Source organism: Lactuca virosa, chromosome 5 (assembly GCF_052849685.1).
Source record: "Lactuca virosa cultivar CGN04683 chromosome 5, Lactuca_virosa_CGN04683_v6, whole genome shotgun sequence".
NCBI lineage: Eukaryota > Viridiplantae > Streptophyta > Magnoliopsida > Asterales > Asteraceae > Lactuca > Lactuca virosa.
Window position 1 is genome coordinate 398,088,124 of NC_136430.1, and position 12,701 is coordinate 398,100,824.

General features: G+C 36.0%; 1 protein-coding gene across 1 annotated transcript; it reads right to left on the reverse strand.

Annotated features, from left to right (window-relative positions):
- Positions 1–6,404: 6,404 nt before the first annotated feature.
- On the reverse strand, positions 6,405–8,211 carry LOC145115833 (F-box/LRR-repeat protein At5g02910-like). The gene is made up of 2 exons (XM_079052189.1): positions 6,775–8,211; positions 6,405–6,654 (listed from the first exon to the last, which is right to left on the reverse strand). The coding sequence occupies exons 1-2, from the start codon at positions 7,282–7,284 to the stop codon at positions 6,556–6,558; spliced, it is 609 nt and encodes a 202-aa protein (XP_078908315.1). The 5' UTR covers positions 7,285–8,211; the 3' UTR covers positions 6,405–6,555.
- Between the last annotated feature and the right edge of the window lie 4,490 nt (positions 8,212–12,701).

Below are 12,701 nucleotides of genomic sequence, written 5' to 3' on the forward strand. Positions count from 1 at the left end.
AAGAACATGAACATGATCATTCTTCTCTGTAAAGCTTGCAGCGTATTCAGTAACGCTCATTCTTCCCTTCTTCAGATTCTGGAACTCATTGTTGATCTCCAGAAGATCCTGCTCAGAGCAGTATTGCATCTTTAACTGCACCATAAAATCCTCCCACGACATCTTGCTCGCTTCTCCTTTGGGCATTGAATCAGCTAGTAGCTTCCACCAACTTAGTACTCCAGATTTCAACAGAGGAACCGCGAGAGCGGTCTTCTGCCTGTTGCTACACTCGCAACTCTCAAACATCGTTTCCATCTCGGAGATCCAGTTCATGACTTCCACCGGCGTCGGGCTTCCAGATAGACACGGTGGTTTAGATGCCATGAAATCCTTGTATTTGCATCCACGTCCGTCATTTCCTCCATCCTGGTGGTTTTGCCTAACTATCGGTGGGTTGGCTTGACCAACAGTCCCACTATAGTTTCCTCCTTCAGATGGCCCATCATTCAGCTCGGGCTCTACGATTGGTATGGTAGCTTCCTCGCGATTTTGTTGGATCAAACGCCTGGTTTCCTCCATTTGACGATCCAACATCATCTGGATCATCGCTTGCACTCCGGCCATCGTGATTGGCTCAGGAACATCTACTACAACAGGTATTTGTTGAATCACAGGGGGTTGATTCCTATTCCCATTTGCATTCCCAGCTCCACTGCGGGTTATTGCCATGATCTATACACCGAATAAGGTGAATTTAGATCTTTATTCAGGATAGACGTTTAAATCATCCTTATCTCTCCGAAATGTTTACATGCTAGTTCTAATATCGTAGTCGTACGTTTAGAATCCTAAACACATAAGGTTTCCAGATCCGGTCGGCAACAGACCATAGATCCGAACAATTAACAGCACATAAGGCATAAAGCATTTAGCACATAAAAGCATTTTAGGCATAATTCCTAAAATAAGCTAGTGCTCACATCTCACCATCATCGCTTAGCATTCTAAGTTTAAGTCTAGAAATCCTACAAATTCCTAGTTCGCTTAAACTAATGCTCTAATACCAACTGTGACATCCCCATTTTCACGGCCACAAAAGACCGATTTTGTTTATGCTTGTTTGAAAATCAGAGTAACATTTTAAATAAAGGTGTTGCAGAATTTGTCCCAAAACAAAATATGATAAAGATTTATCAAAAGCATTTCCAAGGAAATGTATTTCATTAAAAGACTCGGGATGTCATGTTTGATACAGATCAAAAGCATAAACAGTACAATATAAGTCTTACTACATTATTTCATATCTACAGGCCTATATCCGTAATCCCTCATCCAAAACATCACATCTATGCTCGAGCGCCACTACCTGTAATACATGAAACTGAGTGGGTCAGGCTTGGGAGCCTGGTGAGCACATAGGGTTTTCAACCCACAATAAATAAGTTTATTAATTTCATCAACCAACAATAATCCGATTACCCGTTCCCATTATCCTCACTTTACGTCCCTAAACACCTATCATAAGGGACCTAGCCTAAGGATCATCATAACTTTTGCATACGAGCTCCGTTTTCGACGTTCTTTATATCCACGCGTAGGCGGGAACGTACTCTACAACTTTCGTTTATACTCCGTCGACTAATTTTGACTTTATTTTAAAAGTTATATTTTAACAGGCCGGAACAGGATTGGTCCGTTAAAAATTCATAACTTCTTCATCCGACGTCCGTTTTCGTCTGTATTTTTATCGTTATGCTACTATTAACGAGATCTTCGATTCTCGTTTAGGTTGTGTTGGCTAAAAACTGCTCGATCTAATATTCGAACTTCGGGCTGTACACTGCTAAGCCAAAACTTCGAAAAATCATAACTTCCTCATACGAAGTCAGATTTGGGCGTTCTTTTTATGGACGCTCTCGGTTTAATGTATTCTACGACTTTCGTTTAGATTGCTAAGGATAAAAGTCGCTCTATCGTAAATTCACTATTTACGCTTCCCAGTATCGTGTCGGTTCCATCACGAAACTGTGACGGGTCATAACTTCTTCGTTATAACTCAGATTTCGGCGTTCTTTATATCTCCGGAATCCTTGTTTCGAACACTACAACTTTATGTAAAGATATCGGGCTTATCTCATACTTTAATTTTGACGCTTATTTTTATTTTTTTATTAATTATACATTTATAATTAAATAATAAGCACATAAATTCACATAATTCATAAAATACTCAAATATTTCATCTTTATTACATTAAAAGAGTTACAATAGTTGACCTAGACTATTACATCGTCTAAAATGCTTAGCCTCGAAACCCCGGCGTTACAGTTAGCGACAGTGTGACTGGCGACAGAACAGAAGAGGAAGGAGGCGCGTCCGAGAATGTCAGCAGCGCAGCCACGACGGCGGTCTTCAGCAGCCTTGGCTTCGTCGGTAGCAACCGCGTCGGCATTGGTGGTCAATGGCGGCTACGACTTGTTTCTCTTCACTCCCGACTGAAACGACGTCCCACCGTCGGTCTTTGTCTTTAGCAACCACGGGAATGGCGACAACAGTTCTTGACTTGGTGGTTCCCGGCTCGGACAGCGGTGGCAGCGGCTGAAAGTGAAGGAATGAGGTTGGCGGCTGGAAGAACTCATTAGGGTTAGAGTTTGGTTTAGAGGATGCGATGAGGGGAAGGGTGGGTTGACGGGTTTAAGCCCCCGTCTCCAGCTCCTAAGCTTATGTACATATATGACACTTCTAGTCCCTCCTCCTCTTATTCTTTTCAAATAAAGTCCATAAATTACCATTCACCCCTCAGCATTCCAAAATCCTTTCAATTTTAGTCCAACATTTACCAAACACCCCCCAACTTCTGAAAATCTTTACAAACCAATCTGGAAATTACACTTAACCCCCAATATTTAAAAGTTATGACATTTAGCTCCCAAAACCAACGTCTTGCTAAATTATGAACTTAGGGCTACTATTCATTTATTAATTTTATCTATTTATGTATTTAATAAACGGAATGTTACAGAGAGGAGGTCGGAGTTGGTTGTGGCGGAGTGTTAAGAAAATGTTCCACATGGTCTTCCTCTCATTCATCTTCCTACCGACTACTTCCCTAATAACATCCCAGTCACATCATTGATACTCGATCTAGGTTTGAATTAAGCTTGTTCATCTTCAATTTACTTGATCGCAGGCCAACAACGACTGTATAGGAGGGTAGCTGCGGCGATTAGGGTTGGCGGTGTTATGGAGAGAAACCGAGACAAAGAGATGTTGAGAGCTACAAGAGAGAAATGGGTGGGGTTTGGGTGGGGTGGGTTTATTTGTTTTCTTTTATTTGAAGGATCCTAATACATACACACCACCGTGTAAGACTATAGTCTTTAATCTTAGTATAAAACAATCATTATTAATCATTTCCATTAAAGATGATAAAGTAAGTTTGATTAATTACATTGTTTTCCACAATAACTAAATCTATTTAATAACTCCAATCAATCTATATTAATATTATATAAATATTATACTTTTAATTATAATATCCGCATTATTATAATTTATTATTTATTTTATATTATATTTGAATAAAAATAAACTTATAATTCTCTTTGGTATACTACATCTATATTTTAATCATTGTTAGATAACACAAAAAGATAATACGTAGCATATTTGATCGGAACTTAAATAAACATATAAATACTATCTTTTGCTCTGGACTGATAAATGCATAAATATTAATGTGAATTTAAATTATTAAAGGCACTTTGTTATTTTAAAACTTATAAGTAATATATTATAAATTACATACGAACAAAATGTTATTAGGATCCTTAAAATAAAAGAAAACAAAATGTTATTATCTAGGATCCTTAAAGGCACTTTGTTTAGGTTTTCATGAATTATATTATCTAGTCTTCTTCTTTTAAATCAAAAGATTATTAATTTATGATAATGTTATATTAACAAAATATTATCTTGAAAATGTATAAATACAAGTGAAAAAATAGAAGAAAAAAATAGCATAGCAGGAGACAGGGGTGTTTGTGATAGAAAAGAAAATCATATTTGTTATTATTTACTATAAAATATCATTTAAATAATAATTAATAGAAATTATCAATTGAAAGTAATAAGTAACAATTAATGATGTAATAAGTAAGTTATAAATTTAATGAAAATGATTAGTTAATGAGAACTTTTAAGAAACAATAGATTAGGATGGTGTACGGGTAAAAAAAAAAGTGGTGTGTAAATAAAAATACTTTATTTTAATTAGAATTAAACCTAACAAAAAAAATAAAAGAAATTAAAAATGGTAAAGAAGTCATTTCATATGACTTAAAAGTTTTAGAAACCATATGGACCATGTTTGTCAAAAAAAAAAAAATTAATAATAATTAAAATTGTCACATTTGATAAACCACTAAGAGCGTTTATATTATATTATATGATTATTTTGTTTTGCACTAATTTATTCTATCTTGACATCATACTTATTTATCATGTACCAAAATCAAGAATCTCACGCATGTTTCCACGTCGAAGCTTTAAAGAACAATAACTAGAACTAGTTAGATAAGTAAATAAAGCTCGAGTCCATATTTATTAATTTTAGGTGTTATTTTTTTCCACTTGGCACCCACGCCACCGCCCCCCACATGTAAATTTCGGCCCAATTTCTTTGAACAGGTATGCCGTAAACCGTGTGCAACCCAATGTGACGGAGTCAAGTGCGACATTACTTCTTGTCCGTGTGGCGTCCCAAGACCCCCCACAAAACCACAAGGCCAGTCCTTACAGATTACGCATGCCAACTGCTTTTGTCATGCCGTGTGCTCATCAGGGAAGCGACATTTGCCCACGAACCAGTTGTTTCTAACCCATTACAGTCTCCTTCATTGTCAAACTCTTCAAGACTCGGCCAGATGACAACGATTAGACTAACAATGCTATTGGTCTATGTGACTCATTTTGAACCCAATGACAAGCTAATCCAGTGGCATGGTTTTCAATAGCTCTCGGGTCAATTGCTAAATTAGAAATAAATTGGTAAATCTACGTATATTCAAATGTTTAATTATTGTATGTTTGTTTTTCTTTCTAAATGTTTTATATTTTGTTTTCAAATGAAAATGCAAATTTGCTAATATGATTAGAATTAGGTATTTACAGTTTGATTTTTGCTAATTGATCTCGTAATGACTAATGAAACAACATATATATATATATATATATATATATATATATATATATATATATATATATATATATATATATATATATATATTTCCAAATAGGATTAGAATATCAGTTGGTTTGTGTTTGTATTTTATTTTCAGTGAATTAAGAAAAGTGAAATCAATAGCATGCATGGCTCCTTTCACACTAGTTATTAGTCATACTCACACAGTGGATATTGCGTAAAGAAGGTGCCCACAATGCCTAGGCACCATCTACATTGCTACAAATCTACAACAATATTTAAAATGCCCCAGGCCCCAGCCTCTTGCTAGAGCTAGACTAATGTCTAAAAGTTTATTATCATTTGAGTGTTGGTCCAGTTTTTCCTCTGTCTAAAAAGTCTATTTCCTAGACTTGCTCCATTCCACAGATAGCAACCTCTTTATCTCTCTTTAAATACTTATTCAATGCTAAGCCACCTCTCAAGCATACATATGCGAGAAAAAGAGAAGAAGGATAAATAAAACAGGGTACTTTTGAAAAAAAAAAAAAAGTCGTTCTTAGATTTTGTTGGTCTAAATGTAGCGGGGAAACCATGGAGAGGTATCTTTTGTGATTTGGTATTATTACCTTTATGGTTGTTCTTTTAAGTATCGAAGCTTCAGTTTTTTTACAGTTTTTGATCTCCTATTCAGTCTGTTCTTTATCATCAAAATTGTTTTTATTTAGCTTGATCTGAGAGAGCTTAACACTTGGTATATTTAGATAAAAAAGTTCACCAAGTGACATGAAAAATAAAATTAAGAAATTGGTCTACATTTCTTGATGAAAATGAAAGATTTTACCCTTCACCAAACCAAGACGATTTTGCCCTTGAACAAACTCGAAAAAGGACACAAAATAGGGACCACATTTGTAATGTAATCTAGTTTGAAAATGATCATAAGATAAGAATTTTGGAAATTTTACCCACAGGTTATTCTGTGAGTTACCTATTTAATTACTTATTTGTTTACCGGGATTCAGACCAAAGTACATTGCTGTTTCTTGAGCCATTCTATTTGTATTTTGCAAAAGATTTATCTGTTGCCATAACTACAAATGGGATTATAAATATTTCGAAAAAAAAAAGTACATTGTTGTTTTTGGATTTAAGATCCCAACATATCCTAATCAAAATTAACAGATTTAATCTGTTGAGTTAACAGATTTAACCTGACGTAGCTCGAAAGAAAATGAGATAATAGGAAAAGAAAAACTAGTAACATTTAACCAGCTGTAATACAAAAGAAAGTAAGATAATGAAAAAAGAAAAAGTAATCAGATTAACAGATATATAACCAGTTGAGTGGGAAAAAAAAAAAACTAATGCATAAACATGAACTTAAATCATCACCACCAATCAGTTGAGCTCTTGGTGACTTCTTCCACTTCAGGAAACTTGACATTTGATGGAAAAACGAAACCTTTATCTTGCATAAAGGAAACAACCTACCAACACCAAGTGACAAAACAACAATTTAGTCATAAAATAAATAGGGGCACTCATCTAAACAAGTTTATCCAAAATGAAAAAAAAAAAAAAAAAAAAAAAAGCAAAATATGTTTTACCTCAGAACATAAAATCCCAATTTTAAGCTCCTTGACATGGCCAAGCTTCATTATAAATCCTTTAAGCATCTCTTCTTCCACTTTTTTAGGTGCTGTATAATTTAAGTTAGCTTTAACTAAAGAAGACACATCTACCAACAAAAGCTTCAACAAATCTATTTCCTGTTGGATTGTTAGTGATTGAATATTAGGAGCATTGATTTCGATGATATCGATATCGATATCGGCTTCAGATCCAATACAATAATCCAAGTATCTATCCAAATCGGCGTCAGATGCAGATCCATCATAACAATTCAAGTAATTCCAGTATTTAGATATCACCAAGTTTTTAACACTCTTTGAAGTAATATCAAGCCTCCTATAACCATAGCAAAGATCCAACTCCAAAGTTTCCAATACAGGACTCCCTGATAATATATTTTCAATCAATCTTTCATCTAAACTCCCATACCTTATACACAAATTCCTAAGATTTTTCCAACTAATCACCCCAGCTGGAATAACCATGCATGTGCACAGATCTAATGTCAGATCAGTCAGACACGAACAGGTGAAAAGAGTTTGATCTAAACGTAAAATCTGATTCAGATTCGAATTTGTTAGTTGATAACCTTAATATAATCTCTTTAACGTTGCATCTTATAACATAAAAAATCCAACTGTTGAGTTGTAATTCTAACTTAATATCAAATTCAGATGACACTTCGAATTTCTTGAGCTTCTTCAGTTGGGGAGCATTGATTTTGATGATATCGTCTTCAGATTCATCATATGAACTAATATTTATCCCCCTATAACCATCAAAATCTTCCAACACCAAAGTTTCCAATACAGGAGTTCCTTATAATATATTTACGATCAAGTCTTCATCTAATTTAAGATAGGAAATATACAAACTCTTGAGATTTTTCCAACTAATCGCTCCACTTGGATTCAACATGCAGCCTGCTAATTTCAGATCGGTAAAACAAGAATTGTTGAAAATAGATTGATCTAGCCGAAACTCAGCGTCCCTGTCCCTGTACAGAAACTCCAAGTCAAGCTCTTCAACGTCACAACTTATAGCATGACGAATCCAATTGTTGAACTGCGATTCAAATCGAATAGCATAATACGAATGCAGTTTGAATTTCTTGAGCTTCAATTGGCGACATTGAGTTAGGGTTTTCTCCACCAATCGCGCGAAATCGTAAATTGAGTTAGGGTTTTGAAAACATTCACACCGGCGATGATGATCTAAATGTTAGGAACCGGACCGGGTACACGCAGCGGAAACACACTATCACACACACACAAACTCATGAAAATAAAGCAAGAAGAACACAAGGATTTTACGTGGTTCGGATTCGGTGCAAATCCTACATCCACGGGCTGCAACTAAAGAATTTTATTAAAACTCACAAGATTACAATTGGCTTGACACTCTACACTTGATGTTCTCTCAAGTTTTTGCACACAAAATATGCAAAACATACATGCATATATATGTATATTTGTGAGCCGCAATATGCACAAGATTGCCGCAAAGATTGAAAAATGCGTAGATTTTTCTTTAGCCGTCCATTGATTATTCCACCGAAAGTTCGCGTCCAATTCAAATATTCAATTGTTGCGTTCACATCAGAGATAGTGACAATAAATATTAAACAATTGATTCCACTGTCCATTCAACAATTCAATTGTTTTAATTTCCAAGTTTCATTTATGGCCCTTGAACTCTTAGGAACTTGTCAATTTGTTCATGACTCCATAAATCTTAACAATCTCCCACTTGGAGACTTGAACAAATTAGTCTTTCTCCGCCATCCAACTCTCAGTTACTCCAGTAATCTTAAAAAACAACCAAGTCCTTCAAGCTTCCAGTTCCAAAGAACAAGCTAAAACTTAGTCTGATTTCTCTAGTTGCAGCCGCCCCTCATCTTCAAGTACTAGAAGGGCCAGTTGAAGCTCCCACTAGCTCCAACTCAGTCGTGGCTAATCCCACCACCGACTCATCCTCTGTCTCAACTGGTTTGGACACTCCACCGGATCCAGAGATGCACCGAGGACACTAACACTCTCCAAACATAGCAAACATCCAACAGGAGAGAAATTTTCAGTCTTAGTCTTCAAAACCCAACGGCTCTTTGTAACTGTACCCGAAACACGTCCCGTGCTCCCATTGTCACAGAATCCCCTGAATGGTTTAGACTTTCGAACTCGTTCAGCTAACATCTTTTTGGCTCCAGAATTCATGTTTGCAAAATGAAGTCTCTTAGCACTAGATTTAGCGAACTAGATTTTGTCTTGCTTAACAGGGACGGTCATACTTCCCTCAGCAGGTACCTCAACCATATACAATGACCCACACTTCATACCACGAGCAATCACCAGATCACCATTGACCACCATCCATTTACCACCACCAATCCTTACTTCCAGTCCTTGTTTATCCAGCTGACCAACAGAAATCAATTTCTTTTTCAGCTCCGGAATCACCCTGACATTCTTCAGGTTCCATGTAGTTCCCAATGAAGTAACCAGATCAATATCTCCTATGCCCGTTACTTGAAGCATCTCGTCATTTGCCAAACGTACCTTTCCAAAATCTCCTTCTTTTAGATTCACCATCGTTTCCCCGTTGTCCATGGCGTGAAACGAAGCCCCTGAATCCATGACCCAAGAGTCTACAGAACTTTCCATACTGAGTAACAATGCATCATCCTCAGACACACTCTCAGCACCGGCAATGTTTAATTCTTTCTTTGGACATTGACTCTTAACATGTCCCACCTCCTGGCAGTTCCAGCACTTCACATTCTTCCTAGTTCTAGATGAACTTCTTCCCCGACTCCCACTGCTTCCACTATTCCTGCTATTCCCTCTACTTCTTCCGATATTTAATAAATCAGAAGAGGAAGATCCACCTTGATTCTTGTGTCTGATATCTTCGCCAAGAACCAAATTTCTAACCCCTTCAAAAGTCATACCACTGGTCCCCACGGAACTCGTAACAGCAGTAACTGTTCCGGACCAGCTATCAGGTAGAGAAGCTAGTAGCACTGAAGCTTGAGTCTCATTATCAAATTTAATTCCCACAGATGATAATCTGGACATAATTGAATTTAGATTATTAATGTGAACCGTAACTGAGCCTTCCTCATTCATCCTTGTAGTGAACAACTCCTTCATCAAGAACACCTTGTTAGCCGCCGATGGTTTCTCATACATATTTGACAGAGCCTCCATCATACCACGCGCCGGGGTTTCATTCATGATGTTGAAAGCAACGCTCTTCGTCAATGACAATGTAATAACCGCCTTGGCTTTCTTGTCCTTTGAGTTCCACGCATCTTCAGCAGCTTTTTCCATTTTCTCCGGTTTGTCTCCGAGTACCACGTCCAAGTCTTTCTGACATAGCAATGCTTCTAATTGCATTTTCCACCAGCTAAAATCAGAACCGTTGAACTTTTCGATTACAACCTTGTCTTCAGCCATTATGACAAACAAGATACAAATCAGGTACACTCGTGCGTGATAAAAAAAACGATCGTACCCTCCAAACCTCGCTAATCTAGCTCTGATACCAGTTGTTAGGAACCGGACCGGGTACACGCAGCGGAAACACACTATCACACACACACAAACTCATGAAAATAAAGCAAGAAGAACACAAGGATTTTACGTGGTTCGGATTCGGTGCAAATCCTACATCCACGGGCTGCAACTAGAGAATTTTATTAAAACTCACAAGATTACAATTGGCTTGACACTCTACACTTGATGTTCTCTCAAGTTTTTGCACACAAAATATGCAAAACATACATGCATATATATAGGTATATTTGTGAGCCGCAATATGCACAAGATTGCCGCAAAGATTGAAAAATGCGTAGATTTTTCTTTAGCCGTCCATTGATTATTCCACCGAAAGTTCGCGTCCAATTCAAATGTTCAATTGTTGCGTTCACATTAGAGATAGTGACAATAAATATTAAACAATTGATTCCACCGTCCATTCAACAATTCAATTGTTTTAATTTCCAAGTTTCATTTATGGCCCTTGAACTCTTAGGAACTTGTCAATTTGTTCATGACTCCATAAATCTTAACACTAAATGTGTAAAAATCAGAGTAGGTACCCAATTCCAAAGATTTTCCCATCGCTTGGAGAGTTTACCTGTTCTAATCGCATCTTTTGTATAGGGTAAACGAGAGAGGATTTCAAGAAGCAATCCATCGGGCAACGCACTGATTCCATCCTCGTCCCCTTTCTCCGTGATTTCTTGATACTTAATCCGTTTCTCGGCATTTTTTGGTTGATTTTGACGTTCTTCAAACATCTCCATGGTGGCAAGCGGCAACAGAGCCCTCCTCTCTGCATTCCCATGAATAACTGCACATCACTCGATCGCCGGAAATGTATACATCTCAAGTTTTGCTTAACCCCCTCAACTTTGAAAATATACCATTCGGTCTATATATTTCCGTATTCATGTCGATCTTTAATGATCTATCATTGGCCAAATGTTAAAAATCAAGAGTTCAATGAAAAAAAATAGGCAATGTAGTGTTAATTTATTTACTATAACATCATATTTTCATTCCTTTTATTAACTTTTAAAAAACTACCAATATAGCATTTGTCATCAGCATAAAAAAATATGGATCATGTAGAGTTTATAAAGTATGAAGTGCTAATGAGGAAAATTTTAAAAGTTTAATGTCAGAATCTGAAATTTAAAGGAGGCTGACTTTTAGTCAAATATGGACCAAAAAGACAAAATGCTCAATTATGAGAAATATATGAGATTATGAAGTTATGGCTTCATAAAAATGTCCAAGATAAATTTAAGTCACTTAGAAAAAGTTAGATGAACAAGTTTAATAGAAAGAGTGCATAAGAAGATGTATTTTGGCCAAAAAGGTAAAATGGTATTTTTATTTTTTCGGCCAAGTTATGACTTAATAGATTAAGATTCGTATAGATTAGAATTAAATTGCAAGTGTGGGATTTGCCACTCAAATTGAGCCATATTTGACTCGAGTATACGTGGGAAAGGGTTTTAGTTTTACTTGTGTTGGATGGGGGAGTTTGTTCAAAAATTCAAGGGCCAATATATAGAGAATTGTGTGTGGAATTCTTTTCCATAATTTTGTTCACTTTTCAAGGCAATATGAATGGCACTAGGGTTTTGACTTTTAGACTTGGTGGGGTAGATTGCCAATGTAGCCTTGTGGAGTTAGCTTGGAGACTCAATCTTTATGATCACTTGGATGCTATTACTCCAACTCTCACAACTTTTCTAAATTATCGTGTCGTGGTGACGCGACATCACCAAGTGTTGGTAAGCCAATCACCACGGCAGGGAGGGAAAAGCCACAAAACCCAATTTTAAAACTTAAGTACTCAAAGCATAAATTCATACCTGAATTGAGTGTGACAATTTTTAATAAAAGAGTATTCAATTCATAACAAGAAATCAATAACATGGCTCCTTTCACACTAATTTTGAATTTGATGGGGATTAAACAGTGAAAGATTTTGGATTTAAACTTGAAAGATCTAAAATTTGTGTTTGCATCGACAGACATGCTATAATATTATACTTCCAATATTTTTCTTATAAAGGCACTGTACTTTCAATATTTTTCTTATATAAACATTGTATTTTTGTTAATTAGTAGCAATGTACTTTTTTATTTATTGATTATTGTTTCCTAATTTCGTTTGTTTCTATTATAATATTATACTTTCAATATTTCTCTTACTTTAAAAAATAAGGAATCTTTAATGAACCCACACATGTGCTATTATCCAAGGGTTTTTAGCAACACCCATGGTAAATGCGTTCAATTCTAGCATCATCTTTTCGCTTTTTTATATCAAAACACTCTACTTTGAAAAATCTTTGCAGTTATAGCTACGAAAATTCCGTTTTGTT